Below are 22,993 nucleotides of genomic sequence, written 5' to 3' on the forward strand. Positions count from 1 at the left end.
ATTACAAAACTCTGGTTGCACTTTTGTGGTGATAAAGTTAGAAATTTAACATTAGCCACTGCTTTAAATAAACAGGCAGAATGTTTTGGATATGTGAGTGGCTTGGATTTTCCAATAACCAGACAGCCATTTCTGCAGCACAGCCAAAAATTCCATACTGGGTTAAGGTTAAGGTTTATTCTGCAAATTTCTTCAGGACATTTGGGCTTTGATCTTGTATTTAATTCCTTGAAGCTGCCTGAATGTCACAAATTTGAGAGATAAAATCACAATGTGTATATGTTCATCATTTACTAGAAATAGCATTTTTAACTTTTTAAAAGTGCTGAGATCTTTAAAGAAGCTATTGCTTACACAAGTTGACCATGAGATGGTGCATTTGTCTGTATATTTTGCTAAAAAATATAACTGTCCATTTCAGATGTGGACACCATGGGTTTGGAGTGCATTATTTCCCCCTCTAACTCAATTTTAATTTAATCTCCTCCCCTTTTCTTTACTGTCTTTTTGTTATTACTGTGCACACCTGTGTTTGGCAGTGTTTGTTAAAATAGCAATTTTGTGGTATCATGGGTGATTTCGGTGGAGATTGTTGTTTTGTTTTAAACAATCTCTAGGGCTTTTATGGTATAATGGTGGTTCTCCACCCTGGAGCGTGTGCCCAAGTTCAAATCCCACCTGCTCCCACCCCTAAATACATTGGTTTTAAAAAAAAGAGCTGGGTTTCTCCTGGTTAAAGCAGCCAACCATAGGTCAAGGCAGCGGAGGTCACAGTTTTTGACTGCCTGCCCCTCTTTTACAGCTACATTTGTGTAAAAATCTCTGAATGGGTTGATTAGAAAATCAGCTAAGATTTTGCTTGTGCTATTGGACTACAGTGGTCCGTAACTCTAGATCAGAAGTCATGGGTTCACATCCTACCTGTTTCAGAGATGTCTAATAATATCTGAGCAGGTCGATTAAAAAAAAAACATTCTTTATATTGCCCCTGGTAGGATAAGGGGCTTGGACTGTCTGCCCATGTACTCAAGGCATCGTGGGGGCCAGGGTGTTTTATTGACAGCTGGATAGCTCTTTTGGTAGCCGGTACAGACACAACAGGTCAACAGTCTCCTTCTGAGCTGTAAAACGCTGTGATTCTATCTTTTCCTCCTATTTCATTTTAATTTAGTCCACTCACTTTGTGTATGAGAGCACACGAGGGAGGTAAAGAACAATCGAGAGACTTCGAATGAAAGTGCTGCTTCTGATCAGGTGTAACAATAGCTGTAATAACAGTGATGCTATGCTTCTGCACGTGCACAAGACAAGCTTCATCTAACATGATACTGCCCATACACACAACCTTTACAAAATGGAAAAATGGAAAGTTTATTTTTAGCTAATATAATATATATATATTATATTAGCTAAAAATAAACTTTCCATTTTTCCATTTTGTAAAGGTTGTGTGTATGGGCAGTATCATGTTAGATGAAGCTTGTCTTGTGCACGTGCAGAAGCATAGCATCACTGTTATTACAGCTATTGTTACACCTGATCAGAAGCAGCACTTTCATTCGAAGTCTCTCGATTAAGAGAGAGACCAATGCGCCATCTTCTGGTAAATCTTTGCAAGCACTGGTTTCTATAAAAGGTCTTAGTACTTCCTAAAAATGTAAAAATTACTTTTCTATCAAATTAACATAAACACATTCCAATTTTATCTATAACATTTGTGGCAATAAGGCATCTTGAGGGAATAAAATACAAGATCAAAGCCCAAATCTCCTGAAAACAGGCAGCAGCATATTTAACTGGCATTGATGAATTTTAAAAGATAGTCAATACAAATTGCTATCGCCAAGTATTTTCATCATATCTCCATACTGACTAAATGATAAGTTATTGGTTGATAATTCATTGTCACATAACTTGACTGGAGAATGTGCGTAACAAACAGATCATTTCCCAGGTGTCCTCAAATTTTATTATGTGCTAGAAACAAAATCAGTATCGTACTTCACAAAACATCGTGCATACCTTTGTTCCTTTAACAACCAGCATTCTGAAGATCTATAAAACAGAAGATATGATTTTCCATACATTAAAAGTCACAGATTTTTTCCCAATTTCTCCCATCAATTAAACTTGAATTCCTCTATTAATTGGATGACTGCTCAAACCTATCTTAGAAGAGGCTTTCATTCCCTTAGTTAAAGATGGATTTCAACGAAAAGGAAAAAAAGAGCACAGAGATGACCCAAGCCTCAGCAAGACACCCACATTATCTCTTTTTATGGGCTAGGTGAAAAAGGTTTTAAAAATTCACAATTATTTTGAGAAAAATTTAAAATGCAAACTAATTATGATGCCATTGTTACACTTCCTTATAATTAGCAGTGAAAGTTCAATGAAAATAATTCATATTGCAAGAACAAATCATAAATTTAGAACAAATACTTCACCTTCCTTGATCCCGTGACCATAATGGGCTCTTTGGAATCTGAGCTTCTAAATATTTGGAAGCTTTGTAGCAAAAATTGCTGCAAAAACACTTAAAATAATTGATTTTAGTTAGTGTTTGTATTTATAGAAATTACCTTTTCTTCAATGTAAATATATGAGTTGACCTTTTTTAAGCTTTAGGACATTTTTCTTTTAAGCTGTGCCCTTCCCCAGGTCCCCATCATAATTTAACATAATATGACATAACAGACAATAAATGTCAGCTTGTACCTTGCCCAAAATCAAATACATTATTGGACAGCTGACAGCTACAGAGCCTGAACCAGAATCAACAGCTAGCATTTTTTGCTTACAGCCAGAGAATGGTAAAGACTAGGCCAAGCTGCACCACTCAAACTTTTCAAATTTTAGAAGTTATTCAGAAGGGGGTTGTCATCTTTTATTCCATCATCCAAAAAATTTACACAATTATGGACAAGTGATAAATTTGATAAATGGGTCTGACCATAATTGAAAGATCGTCCACTGTAGAATAATAGGAATGGTTAACAGGCATTTTTTTTCCTCTCTAGGCTATTCAACTTTACAGTCCATATCTTTTGGACTTGTACAAGGCAACGTAATCATTCTTTCTTACCACTGTTCTATCGAATTACAAAAACTGAAAGCAAAAGCTTTTACTGTAATGATTGACTGGGCCAGCTTTGAAATAGACAGATTACTAAACGAAGAATTTCAGTGTTGAACAACCTAAATCTTTACTGCAGCCTTTTAAGAATGTCAGTCACAAACTGAATATGCTTTTAAACAAAACATAATTTGAATGCTTTTGGATTAGTTCCAGTTCCTATTAGCAATTAGTACCCATCCAACCTGCCTCTCAAAGAGATGTTAAGACTGGGATTGGAGTTACATATAGATTAAAATACATAAAAAAGACCAGTAATTTCTATCCTTAAAAGGAAATTAGAGACCATAACTTTTTTTGAACATAATATGTATATAGATTATTTAAGGCTGAATTCAAAATTCTCATTAAGAATTTGAGCATAGTTGTTTGCATTTTAAGCCGATTTCTGGATAATTATCCAACTAACAACTGAAATGCTAGTTAGTGGTAATAGTATTCGTGTGCTATTCATATATCAGCAACATGTCTAATATATTATTATTACAATTAGCTTTCTTAAGCCTGCAAGCATAATGACAACATTTAATTTGATTCTTTTGGAATTGTTTGCAGTGTCGTCATAATTTTTACTTTTGAGAGCAGCAATATGTCAAACAATGCTAGAAAAATGTCCACGTAGTTTTGATTCCAGCATAGTGTAAACAAAAGTTGCAAATCAAACTAATATGTATAAACCTAGGATATTCAAAAGAAATTCTCTCAACACACAAATTATTTCAAATCAGCTAAAAAAAACTTTGAAAAAGTTTTTACCTTTCTTTCAGTAATGTCATAAACTCGATTAGTGTGGGTAGATATTTTATATTGCTGTTTAGGTACCTAGATAGAATAAAAAGAATCAAGTCATAGGTTAGACCATAATCAGTGATAGAACTGCTAAATGGGTCAGCAGTTGAACACAACAAGAGCCATGTTAAATAGGTCAAGTGGATGTAAGTAAAATAACAACTGTATCATTTCGGCTGTCAAGTCTTCAGTGAACTGGAGTCTGCTCACAGAAACCATTTTGTCATGTGCCAGACAAGAACGACTATCCTTTGGAATATAGGAGGAGGCCAGTCAGTTCTGCAAGCTTGGCCTGTCACTGTAGATCATGGCTGATCAAAAAACTCAATTCCATAATGACTTTCTCATAGTCCTTTATGTTAATTGTCATAGTCATGATGCTACAACTATTACTGGGATTTGAAAAGCTATCAACCTCGATCTTGCACAGCTTTCCAAGATTGAAAATTCCAAAGACTTACTATCCTCCAACTAAGGAAATTCCATTTGATCTCGTCCTAAATTAACTTCTCCCCAAACTATAGTCCATGTTTCTAAACCATCTCAGTCACCAGACTAATAATCCAGAACCTCGGATGAATGGTCTGGGAACATGAGTCTCATTTCCACCAGGGCAGTTCGTGAAATGGAATTCACCAAAACATCTAGAGTAAAGCTAGCCTAATGGCAACAAAGCAACCACTGTCAGTTGTTATAAAAGACCATCTGGTTCACTAATATTCTTTAGGGGAGAAATTTGCCATGTTTATTTGGTTTGGCCTACACGGTTCCAGAACAACAGCAAAATGGTTGACTCTTGACTGCCCTCCAGTGATTTAGTAATGGGCAATAAAAACTGGGCCAACCAGTGGGACTCCTATCCCACGAACAAATAAAAAACATGTTGAGGCCCAAGCACTGTCACTGTACCTTGCTGCCCCGCATGTCTACATCTATTAGCGACAAATGGACGCCGGATTAGTTTGGACTGTTTTCTTTAGAGCAGTAAACTTGGTAGAGGTGTACAAAATGATCAGAGGTATAGATAGAGTGGATAGCCAAAGACTTTTTCCAAGGGTGAAGGTAGCTAGTATGAGGGGGCATAGTTTTAAAGTGAGTGGAGGTAAATACAGGGGAGACGTCAGAGGTAGGTTCTTAACTCAGAGAGTGGTGGGGCGGGGGCGGTGTGGAAGGCATTGCCAGACAGGGTAGTGGAATCAGCTATTAGGTAGGCATATTGATGCTAGTATAACGTAGGGGTGGAGGTTAGATAGACCTTCGTTTTAAGGTAAAAGTTCACCACAACATTGTGGGCCAAAGGGCCTGGATTGTGCTGTACATTTCTATGTTCTATGTAGTAAAGATTAAAGGAAATCTAACAGATGCATAAAATTATGACAGGCATGGACAGGGTGAATAGAAATAAGTTCTTTCCCCTCCGTCAGAAGGGCAGTAACAATTATAAGGTGAAGGTTAGGTGTTTTTTTTAAAATTCATTTGTGGGATGTGGGTATTGTTGGCTGGCCAGCATTTATTACCCATCCCTAGTTGCCCTTGAGAAGTAGTAGTGAGCTACCTCCTTGAACTGTAGCAGTCTATGTGCTGTAGTTAACCCACAATGCCCTTGGGGAATGAATTTCAGGATTTTGATCCAATGACAGTGAAGGAACGGCGACATATTTCTAAGGCAGGATGGTGAGTGGTTTGGAGGGTAACTTATAGGTGGTGATCTCATTGTATCTGCTGCCCTTGTACTTCTAGATGGAAGTGGTCGTGGGTTTGGAAGGTGCTGTCTGAAGACCTTTGGTGAATTTCTGCAGTGCATCTTGTAGATAGTACACAGTGCTGTTACTGAGCGTCAGTGGTGGAGGGAGTGAATGTTTGTAAATGTTATGCCAATCAAGTGGGCTGCTTTATCCTCGATGGTGTCAAGCTTCTTCAGTGTTGTTGGAGCTGCACTCATCTAGGCAAGGGGGAGCATTCCATCACACTCCTGGCTTGTAGATGGTGGACAGGCTTTGAGGAGTCAGGAGGGGAGTTACTCACCGCAGTATTCCCAACTTCTGGCCAGCTCTTGTAGCTGCTCTGTTAATGTGGAGAGTCCAGTTGAGTTTCTGGTCAATGGTACTACCCACCCCCCCCAAGATGTTGACAGTGGGAGAATTCAGTGATGGTGACACCGTTGAATGTCATGGGGCAGTGGTTAGACTGTCCCTTATTGGTGATGGTCAGAGCCTGGCATTTGTGTGGCACAAATGTCACTTGCCACTGGTCAGCTCAAGCCTGCATATTATCCAGATCTTGTTGTACGTGAACATGGACTGCTTCAATATTGAAGGAGTCACGAATGGTGCTGAACATGGTGCAGTCAGTGAACATCCCTAATTCTGACCTTATGATGGAGGGAAGGTCATTGATGGAGTAGCTGAAGATGCTTGGGCCTAGGACTCTACACTGAGGAATTCCTGCAGAGATGTCCTGGATCTGGGATGATTGACCTCCCATATCCATAACCATCTTCCCACGTGTCAGGTATGACTCCAACCACTGGAGCATTAGGCCCCTGAGACCCATTGATTCCAATTTTGCCAGGGCTCCTTGATGCCACACTAGGACGAATGCAGCATTGATATCAAGGGCTGACACTCTCACCTTACCTCTAGAATTCAGCTCTTTTGTCCATGTTTGAACCAAGGCTGTAACGAGATCAGGAGCTGAATGGCCTGGCAGAACCCAACCTGGATTTTGCTGAACAGGTGCTGCTTGGTAGCACTGTTGATGACACCTTCCATCACTTTACTGATGATCAAGAGGAGATGGATGGGGCAGTAATTGACTGGGTTAGATTTTTCATGCTTTTTGTGTACACAACATACTTGGGCAATTTTCTACAGGGTCAGGTAGATACCAGTGGTGTAACTGTACTGGAAGAGCTTGGCTAAGGAAGCGGCGAGTTCTGGTGCACAAGTCTTCAGTACTATTGCCGGAATGTTGTCAGGGCTGGTAGCCGTTGCAGTATCCATAATGCTCATAACGTTCAAGACTATTGGCCCACTAGCAGATTTAGTGTAGCTTTAGTAGGACTGATTTGATGGCCTGATGGACCAAAGGGCCTCTCCTCACTGTATGAGGAAACAAGACCCAGGTCTTGATGCATGTTCCTGCCTATCAGTTTATAGCCAAATAATAACATGCCTTCCTGTTTTAGCTACAAAAGCAGATAAGCTCATATTTATGTATATAATATTGCATTTTTCATGCACTCAGCTTGACCAAATCATACAGAAGCTTCTCTGCATCCTCCTCATAGGCCACCCTCCCTCCCAGATTTGTGCCATCTGTAAATTTGGAGATATTAAATTTAATTCCCTCAGCCAAACTATTATTACTGTGAACAGCTGGGATTCGAGCTATGTCTATTGTGTCTATATTCTACAGTCTCTCTCTTTTCGTATCATGGTCCTCCCCTGATGAATTCTAAAATGCTCCCTATCTAACTTTTAGGCTTACCACCTTTTTGCAATTTTATATGTTTCCTCCTTTGACATAATACAATCCTCAACTTCCTTCGTTAGCCACAATATGGCAAAATGTAACTGCTGCTCTTTGAACCAAAACACAGTAAGCTATTGATGTCTTTGAGACAAGGGAAGCGGGGTATTGTTAGGCAATGAATAGACAAAGAAGAACCATTTTGGAACACTTTGTTCATTGCTGTCCTCCCATTACAGGAGAATAAAATGGTATAAAATAGGTAGATATCGATCATAACATTCCAGTCACCTGCTGTTCTCCTCAATGATGCATGTTGCAAGGCCTGTGATAGGCCACTTGCCTTATTTCTATTCACATCAATGGGACCAACACAACCGAGTGCCCTCAGGTACAATATGAACTGAATGGACATTGGAAAGGTTTCTCCGGGTGATGTATAAAATAATACTGAACTAAATATTTATTTTTCTTCCCTATTGGTCAAGCTACATCAGATCTATTGTCAAGCAAAAGATGTAACATTGAAGATGGGAACAGGAGGTGGCCATTTGGCCCTTTGAGCCTGCTTCGCCATTCATCACAATCGTGAACAGTCATCCAACTCAACAACCTAATCCTGCTTTCTCCCCATAACCTTTGATTCCATTTGCCCCCAAGTGCTATATCTAGCCGCCTCTTGAATACATTCAATGTTTTGACATCAACTACTTCCTGTGGTAATGAACTTCTCAGGCTCATCACTCTTTGGGCGAAGAAATGTCTTGTCATCTCTGTCCTAAATGGTCAAACCTGAATCCTTAGACTATGACCCTGCTCTGGTCACCCCACCATTGGGAACATCCTCCCTGCATCTACCCTGGAGTAGTCCTGTTAGAATTTTGTAAGTCTCTGCAAGATCCTCCCCTCATTCATCTGAGATCTAGTGAAAACAATCCTAACCTAGTCAATCTCTCCTCATATGTCAGTCCCATCATCCAAGGAATACTCCCTCGAGAGCAAGAGCATCCTTCCTCAGAAAAGGAGACCAAAACTGTACACAATATTCTAGTGTAGGGCCTCGGTGAGGCTACACCAAGTGCAACAACACATCTCTGCTCAAACGTTCAACTGGTCTTTTTTATGTAACAAATCATGGATAAGTAAAGAAAAATATCTTCAATCTCAGAAAATAAAACAAAAATCACTTGCACTCTGAAATAGTGTGGTCTGGGGATGAGGTCCTCTGATGTGACTACAGACAGCGAGAATGGACTGGGGTTTCCCCCGTTACGCAGAGGCTGAGGGCTGACCGTAAAGACGTTTAATAGGGCATGGATAGAATCTAGAGTGGGAGAGTCCAAAACAAGAGGACATAGGTTAAGGTGAGCGGAGTAAGGTTTAAAAGGACTTGAAGGGTGACTTCTTCATAGAGGATGGTGCCTGCTTGGAATGAGTTGCCAGAGGAAGTCAGGTACAATTACAACATTTAAAAGGCAGCTGGGCAGGTATATGAATAGAAAAGGTTGAGGGGGATATGGGCCAAATGTTGGCAAATGGGATGAGGTTAGATTGGGATGTCTGGTTGGTGCAGGCATGTTGGACCGAAGGGTCTGTTTCCATGCTGTATTACTCTACAGGAACAGAGAAATGCAACTATTCACCTTAGGACAGAGAAATTAACAGAAGATAGAATACAACAGCTCAAAATTATGAAGAGTTTTGATAGGGAAAATAATGTGAAACCATTTCCACAAGAAATGGGATCAGTAATCGAAAGGCAAATAAGAATTTTCTTTTTGAAAATGCAGTGAGTTATTAAGAATGCACCGCCTAAAAGGGTAGTGTGAATCAGATTTAATAACAACTTTCAAAACGAAATTGGATATATTCACTGGGAGGGGGTGGGGGAGGTGAGAATATTTGCATCCCCTTAGGCGAATGGGGAGAAGTAGAGAATATGGGTAGTTCCTGGATGCTGGACCAAATGATCTCTTTCTGTGTTGAAAGAGTATATGACAATGTTTTGGTTAAAGTGAAAAAAATACTTTATACCTTGTAAACTGGAGCTATTGATTGCGAACTAGCAGTATGCACATCTATTCTAACAGCAAAGACACCTAAAAGACATTTGTATTCTTTTATTGTCCTTTTTGTAGTGGATAAGAGATAAGATTGTCATGGGTAAGAGATACTAGATGAAAGCCCTTTGCCTGAGATTGCATTTTATTATTTCTTATGGTTAAGAAATAATGAAATTGCCCTTTCACTCAAAGAAATATTACAACTGGCTTCTTACTGCTGCAACAGAAATTAGTTGATTACATTTTAACTGAAGGGCAATTTGGTTTCATGCTAGAAGACACTAATATTTGTTGTGGGCAAGCAGGGAGTTTGCAAAGACGGAAGCTGATTTGCCCATCTTCACCTGGTCATTTATCATTTACTTTCACAAATAACTCTGAATTAATACAAATAAACATAATAGACTTACATTCTCAAGTTTATTTTGACAAATAGGATAGCCACACTGTTTAATTATGGAACGCTCTTCCACAATATCCTTATAATGGACTACAGTAATAAACTGTATCTAAATTAGAACATAAAGAGGCAAAATTACACAAGTTTGCAAATGTATCCATAAAAAGCACCATAACAAAATCATAAAATTACTAAACACCAGTTTACCACTTGCCCTGGAAAAAGTTCTGCCAAATTATAAAAGAATAACATTTATATATTCCACATATATACATTCACAGTTTTATCTTTTTTTTCTTTAATGGTATGTGGGCATTCCTGGCAATCACATTTGCTGCGGATCCAGAGTTACATGTAAGCCAAAATAAGTAATGACAGTCGAATTCCTTCCCCAAGTGGTATTTGTAGTCCAGATGATGTACTGGTTGAACAATGTTAGCCAGGTGGATCTTACAGAATGAGTTCCGTGATTGGATCAGGTTAACAGCCCATTCAGAGAGTCCTGGCTGATGGATATAAACAGGAGTGTCAAGGGTGCTGCTTGCTCTTGGAGCTGCCTCAGTGTTATGTACTATGCACGTGTAAATAAAGGATGAGTTGATGATGGGATACAGGCCTTTGTGGAGTTATTTCAGATGGGTTTCTTACAAGCTATGATGATTGGTCTCTTTTCCTAAGACTATCTTTCAATTCGATTTATTCAATGAAATTAAATTCCACCAGGTGCCATGGACAAATTTGAACCGGTATTAGTTTAAGCCTAGAGTTTACCTTTCCAGCGATAGTACCACTATGCTATGGTCTGAACCAATAATAGCTTGTCTTGTGTAGAAGTATACCCCTGATTTTGGGCCATGAAGTCCTTTTTTTTTAAAGAAAATATACATCTTGGATATAATTTGACCACAAACTGACCTTTGGCCAAAAAAATGCTCTCTTTCTTTCTTCTTTGCATCTACCGGCTGCCAAAGTCAAACTTGGTCTTCTGCAAACTTATTAATTCATCGATTCATAGAATAACACACCAAATACTGTTGTGTGGCTTTTGCATCTGTATGTCAATATATGCTGTCGTGATTACCAACATATTTGCTAATAGGGAAATAGGACATCAAGGAGAAACAATTTGAACTGTGCTGCGAATATGAAACCAGACTGTAGAGTAGGCAAATAATTAGGAAAGTTTTCTTGAAGTCAAGATATCAGAAAACATTAGGAGACCATTGGAAGATATTGTAATGGTTTGTGATGTACTAATATTTATAAACTTCGTTTCCCATCTCTACCAACCTTCCAGTGAACGCCAGACAGCCCTCTGGGTGAAAAAAAATTCCTCAAACCCCCTCAAAAACTTCCTGTTCCTCACTTTAAAAACGGCAGCCCTTGGCTGTTGAGACCTCTGCTAAGGGAAAATGATTCTCCCCTGCCTCCCCACAATCTACCTTATCCATGCCTTCGGAAATTTTACACCTCAAATCAGAACCCCCTCAGCCCCTCTACTGCAAGGAAAACGACTCCACCCTACCTAGTTTTTCTTCACAGTTGAATCACTCCAGCTAACTAGTAAATCTCTTTCGCAATTGCATCTTTTTTGTAGCGTGACAGCCAGAACTACACCAGGTGTGGTCTAACTAATGTAATATATAGCTCAATCATCACCTCCTCACTATTCTATTCAAAGTCTTGATTAATACAAAGGTTTCAAATAATTATTTTATAGTGGAAAATATTTTTATTTGCATTGAAGGCAGTTGAGGAATAAAGCTTTAGCTGTATAGTGAGTACTAAGCACAACATGTGGGAATTACATTAATAACAAACAACGCATTCAGACTTAATGGGAACTGCAGATGCTGGAGATTCCAAGATAATAAAATGTGAGGCTGGATGAACACAGCAGGCCAAGCAGCATCTCAGGAGCTGCTTGGCCTGCTGTGTTCATCCAGCCTCACATTTTATTATCAACGCATTCAGACTATCAAGTTTACTAGTTAGAAGCCACAGTATCAGAGGGCTTGCATAGAATAACACACAATCCTTATGAAATACTGTGGAAACAAAACTAACATAGAACACATGGAGACTGGAGTGCAGAAATTATTCCATGCAGGCTGTAATCTGTATAAAAATTGAAGGTGTTCTGTAACCCAACTGTGAGCTTTAAACTGCAGGACGTTAAATCTCCCCGTCCATAGGTGTTCATAAAATAAATTATCATTATTTTGGTTTTCTTGAAGTCCTCTTATGAATTTGCCAAGTTGATCCCATAACAGTGTGTAATAAACCATCATGTTCTTTTGTTTAAAAATACTTAGGTGGTCTCTTGTGGATATGCTTAGTTACTGACAATCATGGTAACTGTGGGAGGAGACAATGGTCTAGCAGCATTATCGCTGGGACTGTTAATCCAGAGACCCAGATAATGTTCTGGGCACCCAGGTTCAAATCCCACCTCAGCAGATGGTGGAACTTGAATGCAATAAAAATATCTAGAATTAAGAATCTAATGATGACCGTGAATCCAATGTCGATTTGTCTGGGGAAACCCCAGGTGGTTCACTAATTTCCTTTAGGGAAGGAAACTGCCATTCTTACACTGTCTGGCCTACACGCAACTCCAGACCCACAATGTGGTTGACTCTGAAATGCCCTCTGGTCTATTAAGGATGGGCAATGAATGCTGCCTAGCCAGCGATGCCTTCGTCCTATGAATAATAAATAAAACAAGTTACGGGCCTAATACTTAGTTTCTCCAGCCAGATTTCACGCTGGGATCTGAATGATCCAGTTTTATCAGGCAGCTGGGATCATTACAGTATCTACACAGCTCAGGCAGATTCCCAAGAACAAAGAGACCATCAAATTAAAGCCAAGCATGTGACCCACAGCTGCAAAATGAAGTTGTAAAGCAAGTCAATGAGAATCACAAGAATGGACTGAGATCCTCACTAAATTTATCCAAAACCTTGCCCTTAAAGAAACAAATTTAAAAATTATTCACTTAAGATTTCAAAGCCAGCCATAGATCATGTATTGTGTTTATGAAGAGGAACAATTTTGCAGTGTGACAGAAGACCAATATTGCAAATTATTTCAAATTAAAACTCAATAAGAAAAATACCTTTCGGTTTCTTTTATGGGTCAGATTAGCAGAAAGTCTCCAACCTGACTATCTTGCCATTGTCAAGTTATGGAAGAGGGTGAATTTTGGACCACATGCAAAGGGATGTAATGGGGCTGATTAGATAATTCTTTACAAAGTTGTACACAGGCACAGTTGAATCAACAGCCTCTAAGCAATATGATGCTATGCTACTTAGTTGCCATCATGGACACTTCTAAACTTGTAGCTCCTTCTTCTTATATAAACAGCAATGACTACACTGGCTGTGATATGATTTGGAACACCCTGTATATATTACACTCACTGGATACTCTCAGATTCCAAATATAACCAAAGAAATGAAGGAAGACGTTACACATTCAGAATGATATTTGCAACAGTTCATTTTTAGAAATACCAACAAAACTCCATCAATATTGTAGCCTCAAAGAAGGCCCACTTACACAATCCAACAGAAATTCTTCTGTAACATTTACTTCAAGCAGTTGTTCAACAACACGAAGGGCTTTTGCCTCACATTCACGTTTCTTCCTCAAAGCCTCTTGCAACACTGCTTTTCTATAGGTGCAACATGTATGACAAAAGGAGAATCCTGTTAGGACAAGTCAAATGACTTCTTTCAGGACAATATTGATTTATTTCCTGCTTTGTGCATTTACCCTGTGCAAAGTGCACAGATTTAATCCTCTCCAGTATCTGCAGGTCTCTATTCTTCACTAAAGTATGCCAGATTTGAACAAATGGCAGCAACAATTTAGACACTTAGAAAGAGGGTTGCTACTAACTGAAAGTGAGCAGTTTAGAGATATCTGCTAATGTTCAATTTTGCAGCTATAAGACACCAAACTACTGGCAATACTTCCATCCTCATAAAGACCCTAACGAAACGATGTGCCATCTCCAATGTTTTCCCACCGTATTTATGACGTTTGGAAAGGGGTCAGGAAAGAAGTCAGTTGCACAGTAATATTAAGGCAACCATTGGTTCACCTAGCCTACTGTTCCTATCCTTCCACACTAACCTGCCAACATTCTAGAGCTGGATAACAAGGTGTAGGGCTGGATATTCAGTTCATTTTGTTTTAAAAAGTGAACTGGCGTTCTTTTCTGATAAAGGGTCTAGGCCCAAAACGTCAGCTTGTGCGCTCCTAAGCAGCTGTTCAGACAATAGACAATAGGTGCTGGAGTAGGCCATTCGGCCCTTCGAGCCAGCACCACCATTCATTATGATCATGGCTGACCATACACAATCAGTATCCTGTTCCTGCCTATTCCCCATAAACCCTTGATTCCACTAATCTTTAAGAGATCTGTCTATCTCTTACTTGAAAGCATCCAGACAGTTGGCCTCCACTGCCTTCTGGGGCACAGCATTCCATATATCCACCACTCTCTGGGTGAAGAAGTTTTTCCTCAACTCTGTTCTAAATGGCCTACCCCTTATTTTTAAACTGTGTCCTCTGGTTCTGGACTCACCCATCAGCAGAAACATGCTTCCAGCCTCCACAGTGTCCAATCCCTTAATAATCTTATACGTCTCAATCAGATCCCCTCTCATCCTTCTAAACTCAAGAGTATACAAGCCCAGTCGCTCCAAACTTTCAACATATGATAGTCCTGCCGTTCCGGGAATTGACCTTGTGAACCTACGCATCACTCTCTCAATACCAAGAATGTCCTTCCTCAAACTGGGAGACCAAAACTGCACACAATACTCCAGTTGCTTTCTCACCAGGGCCCTGTACAGCTGCAGAAGGACCTCTTTGCTCCTATACTCAATTCCTCTTGTGATGAAGGCCAGCATGCTATTAGCTTTCTTCACTACCTAGTGTACCTGCATGCTTGCTTTCATTGACTGATGTACAAGAACACCCAGATCTCGTTGTGCTTCCCCTTTACCTAACTTGACTCCATTGAGATAGTAATCTGCCTTCCTGTTCTTGCCACCAAAGTGTATAACCACACATTTATCCACATTAAACTGCATCTGCCATGCATCCGTCCACTCACCTAGCCTGTCCAAGTCACCCTGTATTCTCATAACATCCTCCTCACTTTTCACACTGCCACCCAACTTTGTGTCATCAGTAAATTTGCTAATATTACTTGTAATGTCTTCATCTATATCATTAATATATATCGTAAACAGCTGTGGTCCCAGCACCGAACCTTGTGGTACCCCACTGGTCACTGCCTGCCATTCCGAAAGGGACCCGTTTATCACTACTCTTTACTTCCTGTCAACCAGCCAATTTTCAATCCAACTCCATATTTTGCCCCCAATACCATGTGCCCTAATGTTGTTCACTAATCTCCTATGCAGGACTTTATCAAAGGCTTTCTGAAATTCCAGGTGCATAACATCCACTGGCTCTCCCTTATCCATCTTCATAGATACATCCTCAAAAAATTCCAAAAGATTAGTCAAGCACGATTTCCCCTTCATAAATCCATGCTGACTCTGACCTATTCTGTTACTGCTATCCAAATGAGTCGTAATTTCATCTTTTATAATTGACTTCAGCATCTTTCTCACCACTGACGTCAGGCTAACCGGTCTGTAATTTCCTGTTTTCTCTCTCCCTCCTTTCTTGAAAAGCGGGACAACTTTTGCCACCCTCCAATCCGCAGGAACTGATCCTGAATCTATAGAACATTGGAAAATAATTACCAACGTGTCCACAATTTCTAGAGCCACCTCCTTAAGTACCCTGGGATGCAGACCATCAGGTCCCGGGGACTTACCAGCCTTCAGACCTAACAGTCTATCCAACACCATTTCCTGCCTAATACAAATACCCTTCAGTTTGTCCATTACCCTCGCTCCTTCAGCCACTACTGCATCTGGGAGATTGCTTGTGTCTTCCCTAGTGAAGACAGATCCAAAGTACCTATTCAACTCATCTGCCATTTCCTTGTTCCCCATAATAAATTCACTGTTTCTGACTTCAAGGGCCCAATTTTAGTCGTAACCTTTTCTTTTTCTTTTCACATACCTAAAAAAGCTTTTACTATCCTCCTTTATATTTTTGGCCAGTTTTCCTTCATAGCTCATTTTTTCCTCTGTGTATTGCCTTTTTAGTTATCCGCTGTTGCTCTTTAAGAGCTTCCCACTCATCTTTTCTATGTTATACTTCTCTTATTTTTATACAGTCCTTAACTTCCCTCGTCAGCCATGGCTGCCCCCGCCTCCCCTTAGGATCTTTCTTCCTCTTTGGTATGAGCTGATCCTGCACCTTCTGCATTATATCCAGAAATACCTGCCATTCTTGTTCCACTGCCATCCCTGATAGGGTATTGTACCACTGAACTTTGGCCAGCTCCTCCCTCATAGCTCCATAGTTCCCTTTATTCAATTGCAATACTGACACTTCCGATTCTCCCTTCTCCCTCTCAAACTGCTGTGTTCATCTAGCTCTACACTTTGTTATACCTGGTGTTCTCTTTCACCTCCAAATCCATTGGTAATCTGTTACATTTCACCACTGCCATTGAAAATAATTAAAATTGCCTTTCCCTACACTAAAACAGTTGGACCAAATCTACTTAGTAAACAAACTGGAAATGGGTTATAGACAGTTTGTCTCAACGACAATACCAATGTTACTTTTTCTTGTTACATCTTGGCTGTAGCTCCCTGGAGTAAATAGAACAACCAAAACAGGAGGGGCAAACATTAACAGGTCTTTCAAAACGAAAACAGAAAATTGCTGAAAAGGCTCAGCAGATCTGGCAGCATTCCTGGAGAGAAATCTAAGTTAATGTTTCAGGTTCAGTGACCCTTCTTCAGAACTGGTAGTAGCTAGGAAACGTTGGTTGTTATGCAGAGGATATGGTGGGGGAAGGGGGTAACGAGTAAAGGATAGGTAGGCAGAATCCAAAAGACAAAAGAACCGACAAACCGACAAAATGAAGGAATAATGATCAGCCTGGGAGAATTCATAGCTATTAGTGGACAATTAGCGGCAAACGATAGACAATCTGCAGTAGCAGACTGTGTGATAACAAGGCCTAACTAGGGGAAGCGCATGGGACGGCGTCTCAAGCCCGAAAATTGTTGAACTCAACATTGAGCCCAGAAGACTGTAGAGTCCTCAAACAGAAGTGAGGGAGTTCTTACAGTTTGCGCCGAGTTGCGCTTTCTAGCATTCGTAGTTGTTTGGTTTTTTTTAAAATTTAGTGCCATTTTTAAAGTTGCACACAAACATACCTGAACAGCCTTGCACCAAATACTATGTGAGACTGGACTAACTAACCCAACCACCACAGGGAACGGGCAGGCAAGAACAGACAGGACAGTTCAGACACTGACTGATGTTACACAGAGACTTGCATATACTTTTGAGATTCCTCTTCCTCCATCTCCCTGCCCTCTTCCATCCCATAAGTCCCTAACAGAATTGACAACGCAACGATTACAAACTTCCGGCCCGCAGTCGGATTCTCTCACCTCTTGAGGGTCCCTTCAATGTCCGAGACTCCCATCTTACTGTTAACACTGACCTCGCTCGAGCCCTCTCGCCGCCGGCTCCTTAAGCGTCTCCCACCCGGGTTTCGCCTCGGCTCCGACGCCATGATGGTACCAACCGAACTTTGACCCCGCCGTTGTGGCCGTTAACCAGCAGAGGCGTGATTATTGCCGGTTCAATATTTAAATCCTCGTTTTTCCGTTCATTCTACTTAAATAATGTCTTCAGTTTTTTTTCTGATCATAGAGGGAGTTTAAATTTTTCGTTCATATTATTTGAAGAATCGCCCTTTTTTCCCCAATGAATAGAGAATGCTGGAGAAACTCAGATCAGGCAGCATCTGCGGAGAGAGAAAAAGTCAACGTTTTGAGTCCAACACGGGTTCTTCGGATTGTTTGGTATTATTCTCAGTCAAAACCTACCTTGGTGTGGGGGTGCCGGTGTTGGACTGGCGTCAGAAGTCAGACGACAACTAGTTTATTTGAAATCATAAGCTTTCGAAGTGTGACGAAGGGGGAAAGCTCCGAAAACCCACACTGATATTGAGTTGTTAATTTCAATTGTCAGAAAACTTTGTGGCACAGTGGTAGTGTCACTTCCTTCTGGGCTAGAAGCTCCAAGTTCAAGTTCCACACTAAGACTCTCTGGATATGGAAAGTGCACTTGTAATGCTAAAAATGATGTGTGGGTGCTGGTGTTGGACTGGGTTAGACAACGTCAGAAATCACAACACCAGGTTATAGTCCAGCGTTGAGTTGGAGGAACACAGCTGGCGAGGCAGCATAAGAGCAGCAGGAAAGTTGACGTTTTGGGTCAGGACCCTTCTTCAGAAATCCCAACCTGAAATGTCAACTTTACTCTTACGCTGTCTGGCCTGCGATGTTCCTCCAGCTCCACACTATTATCTCCGACTCCAGCGTCTGAAAGCTCATGTTTCCAAGTAAACCTGTTGGACTATAAGCAGTTGTTGTGTGAATGCTAAAAAGGTTGATTATACGCCTCTAAATCTTTTCAATGCACCTGAGGTGTAGGTGTAGGAGGGCTGGTGTGGGAGAGAGGGCTTCCATTACGTGGATAATTGGAGCACATTCTGGGGAAAGTGGGGCCTGTACAGTAATGACAAGTTGCACCTGAACTGGAAAGGCACAAATATTCTGGGAGGGAGGTTTGCTTGAGCTAAAGGGGATGGTTTAAACTAGATTGGCAGGGGGTGTGGAACCGGATTTGTAATTCAGAGGATGAAGTAATCAGCCTTCCAACGGACACAGCAAGGAGTGAGGCTGTTAATAAAGAAATGTGGTCAATGGAGCGTAATTGTGGACACAGGGATGGCTTGAAGTGTGTATACTTCAATGCTAGAAGTATCAGAAATAAGGCAGCTGAACTTAGAGCATAGGTCAGTACTTGGAACTACAATGTTATGGCCATTACAGAAACTCGGGCAACTCAGGGAGAGGAATGGTTGTTGGAAATTCCGGGATTTAGATGCTCTAAAAGAAATAGGGAGGGTGGTAAAAGAGTGGCATTGCTAGTCAAGGCTAGTATAGCAGCTACTAAAAGGCAGTTCAAGAATGATATGCGTACAGAGTCAGTTTGGGTTGAGGTCAGGAACCAGAAAGGAGCAGTCACTTTGGGTTTTGTTTTAAAAACAGACCCTTTAATAGTTGCAGAGGAGTGGAGGAGCGGATTGGAAAGGTGCAGAAGTCACAGAGTTGTAGTCATGGGTGACTTCAACTTTCCAAATATTGATTGGAAATATTTTAGTTGTAATAGTTTAGACAGAGTGGATTTTGTTCAGTGCGATCAGGAAGGATTCCTGACACACTATGTAGATAGACCAAATGAGGAGATTTGGTGCTTGGCAATGAATCGGGCCAAGTGTCAGACCTGTTGGTAGGAGAGCATTTTGGCGGAAGTGATCATAGCTCTGTTACGTTTACAATAGTCATGGAAAAGGATATGTACATACAGCAGGGTAAGGTTTATAATTGGGGGGAGCGTAATTATAATTGTGTTAGGCAAGTACAGAGTAACATAAATTGGAAACAGATGCTGTCAGGGAAGAGCAGTATAGAAATGTGGATATTGTTTAAGGAATGCATACTGCGTCTGCTCAATATGTTTGTCCCTAGCAGGCAGGGAAGGTGTGGTTGAGTAGGGAGCCTTGGTTCTCAAGCAAGGTGGAACGACTGGTTAAGAGGAAGAAGGATGCTTATATAAGGTTTAGGAAACAGATCGGAAAAGGCTCCAGAGGGATACAAGCTGGTCAGGAAGGAACTGAAGAAAGGGCTTAGGTGAGCTAAAAGGGGGCATGAGAAAACCTTGGCAGATAGGATCAAGGAAATCCCCAAGGCTTTTTACACATATGTGAGGAATAAGAGAATGTCCAGAGAAAGGGTAGGGCCGATCAAGGATTGTAAAGGGAATTTGTCCGTGGAGCCTAAAGAGATAGAAGAGGTCCTTTAAATGAATACTTTTCTTCAGTATTCACAACTGAGAGAGACCTAGTTGTAGGGGAGTACAGTGTGAAACAGGCTGGTCGGCTGGCGAAGTGGAAAAAAAAACAAAGTTGCTAGAAAAGCTCAGCAGGTCTGGCAGTATCTGTGAAGGAGAAAATAGAGTTAACGTTTCGGGTTTGGTGACCCTTCCTCAGATCTGACGGTGGCTGGGAAAACGTCACTTTATAAACAGAAAATAGGGAGGTGGGTGGGGTTGCGAGTAAACGATAGGATAGAGCCCAAGGAGAGAGAAAGGACAGTTGGACAGACAAAGGAGTTGCTGATGATCAGGCTGGGAGGATGAGTAGTTGTTAATGGGGTTTGTTAGTGACTAACAACAGGGGGTGTGTAGTGGCAGGCAATGTGGTAACAAAGCCTGGTGTGTGGGTTGGGGGGCTGGGACATGGGGGAGTTTAGGCCCTAAAATTATTGAACTCAGTATTGAGTCTAGAGGGCTGTAGGGACCCCAAGGGGAAAATGAGGTGTTATTCATCCAAAGATAGTAGGAACTGCCGATGCTGGAGAATCTGAGATAACACGTGAAGCTGAATGAACACAGCAGGCCAAGCAGCATCAGAGGAGCAGGAAGGCTGACCTTTTGGGTCTAGTCCTTTCTTCAGAAATGGGGGAGGGGAGGGGAGGGGAATCTGAAATAAATAGGGAGATAGGGGAGGCGGATAGAAGATGGATAAAGAAGAAGACAGGGCTCTACATCAGGACTGCTTTGCGGAACACCTACACTCAGTTCGCAACAAACAACTGCACCTCCCAGTCGCGAACCATTTCAACTCCTCCCCCCCCCCCCCCCCCCCCCGCCCCGGCAACTCCTCGGACGACATGTCCATCCTGGGCCTCCTTCATTGCCACAATGACGCCACCCGAAAGATGCAGGAACAGCATCCCATATTTCGCTTGATACCCTTGGGCTGCAGGGTTCCCAATGTGGGCTTCACAAGCTTCAAAATTACCCCTCCCCCGACCACATGCCAAAACCAGCCCAGCTAGTCCCTGCCTCCCTAACCATTCCTCCCACCTCAAGCCCCACCCCCATCTCCTACCCACTAACCTCATCCCATCCCTTGACCTGTCCATCCCCCCTGGACTGACCTGTCCCCTCCCTAACTCCCCACCTACGTTCACCTTCACTGGCTCTAACCCCTCTTCTTTGACCTGTCTGTCTCCTCTCACCTGTCTTCCCTTTATCCATCTTCTATCCACTTCTCCCCTTCTCCCTATTTATTTCAGAATCCCCTTCCCCTCCCCCATTTCTGAAGAAGGGTCCTGACCCGAAACGTCAAACTTTCCTGCTTCTCTGATGCTGCTTGGCCTGCTGTGTTCATCCAGCTTCACACTGTGTAATCTCTGTTGTTCCTCCAACTTGCGTTGGGCTTCACTGGAACACTGTAGCAAGCTGGAGACAGAGATATTGGCCAGGGCACAGAGTAGTGCGTTGAAGTGGCAGGCAACAGGTACTTCAGGGTCTTTTTTGTGAGCAAAACGTAAATTTTCTGCAAAGCGGTTGCCAAGTCTACGCTTCATTTTCCCCAATGTAGAGGAGACCACATTTTGAGCAGCGAATGCAGTAGACTAGATTCTGGGAAGTGCAGGTAAAGTGTTGCTTCACCTGAAAGGTACGTTTGGGCTCTTGGATACTGGGGAGGGAGGAGGTAAGTGGGTAGGTGTTGCACCTTCGCCAGTTGCAGGGGAAGGCGCCGTAGGGTAGGGGGCAGGGTTTGGGGGTGAAGGAAGTGTGGACCAGGGTGTCCCGGAGGGAATGGTCCGTGCGGAAGGCAGACAAGAGAGCGGAGGAGAATATGTATCTGGTGGCATCTTGCTGGAAGTGGTGAAAATGTCATCTGATGATTTTCTGGATATGGATGCTGGTGGGATGGTGGGTGAGGATAAGGGGAACCCTATCACTGTTGCAGGTGGGAAGAGAAGAGGTGAGGGCAAAAGTGTGGGAGATGGGTTGGACCCGATTGAGAGCCCTACCACATAGCCTGCTACTACACACCCGCTATAATAAAATGTGAGGCTGGATGAACACAGCAGGCCAAGCAGCATCTCAGGAGCACAAATGGATTTGTGCTCCTGAGATGCTGCTTGGCCTGCTGTGTTCATCCAGCCTCACATTTTATTATCTTGGAATCTCCAGCATCTGCAGTTCCCATTATCACTACACACCCGCTGTTGTTCGTCAATAACGGTCCCCATAAACAACTACTCACCCTCCCAGCCTGATCGTTAGCAACTCCTTTGTCTATCCAACTGTCTTTCTTGCTCTTTGGGCTCTATCCTTTCGTTTACTCCCTACCCCACCCACCTCCCTATTTTCTGCACATAAACTGACATTTTCCCAGCCACTATCAGTTCTGAGGAAGGGTCACCAGATCCAAAACGTTGACTCTGTTTCCTCCTTCACAGATGCTGCCAGACCTGCTGAGCTTTCCTAGCAACTTTGTTTTTGTTCCTGATTTACAGCATCCGCAGTTCTTTTGGTTTTTATTTGGAGGAGGTGGATGTTAGTAATAAGGATGTACTAGGAATTTTGAGGAACTTGAAGACAGATAAGTCCCACAGGCCTGATGAGACATATCCGAGTATTCTATGGGAAGCAAAGGAAGAGATCACAAGGCCTTTGCCGATGATCTTTTCATCCTCACTGTCCATGGGTATAGTGCTAGAAGATTGGAGAGAGGCAACCGTCATTCCCTTGTTCAAAAAAAGGGAACAGAGATAACCCCAGAAATTATAGGCCAGTTAGTCTTACTTCAGTGATGGGCAAATTATTAGAAAGGGCTCTGAGAGATAGGATTTATGATCACTTGGATAGGCACGGTTTTGATTCGTGATTGTCAGCATGGATTTGTGACGGGTAGATCGTGCTTCACAAACCTTATTGAATTATTTGAAGAGGTGACCAAACATGTTGCTGAAGGTAGAGCAGTGGATGCGGTATACATGGATTTAAGTAAGGCATTTGGTAAGGTTCCCCATAGTAGGCGTATGCAGAAAGTAAGGAGGCATGGGATAGGGGGAAATG

The 22,993-nt window shown here is 41.7% G+C and overlaps 1 protein-coding gene across 4 annotated transcripts in view; it reads right to left on the bottom strand.

Annotated features, from left to right (window-relative positions):
* The window catches only part of rpap2 (RNA polymerase II associated protein 2), a 95,263-nt gene extending 77,180 nt beyond the window's left edge, over positions 1-18,083 (bottom strand). The window contains exons 1-7 of one of the 4 annotated variants that reach the window (XM_048539554.2): positions 17,875-18,081; positions 17,434-17,792; positions 13,427-13,541; positions 9,870-9,968; positions 3,893-3,958; positions 2,448-2,536; positions 2,023-2,055 (exon numbers count right to left, since the gene is read on the bottom strand). In XM_048539554.2, coding sequence (XP_048395511.1) covers positions 2,023-2,055; positions 2,448-2,536; positions 3,893-3,958; positions 9,870-9,968; positions 13,427-13,541; positions 17,434-17,558 — 527 coding nt within the window. In that variant the 5' untranslated portion in view covers positions 17,559-17,792; positions 17,875-18,081. Of the gene's footprint in view, positions 1-2,022; positions 2,056-2,447; positions 2,537-3,892; positions 3,959-9,869; positions 9,969-13,426; positions 13,542-17,433 lie in introns of those variants that run through there. The other 3 variants (XM_048539555.2, XM_048539556.2, XM_048539557.2) reach the window with 3 other exon arrangements.
* Positions 18,084-22,993: the final 4,910 nt, after the last annotated feature.

The sequence above is a fragment of the Stegostoma tigrinum genome, chromosome 8, assembly GCF_030684315.1.
Source record: "Stegostoma tigrinum isolate sSteTig4 chromosome 8, sSteTig4.hap1, whole genome shotgun sequence".
NCBI lineage: Eukaryota > Metazoa > Chordata > Chondrichthyes > Orectolobiformes > Stegostomatidae > Stegostoma > Stegostoma tigrinum.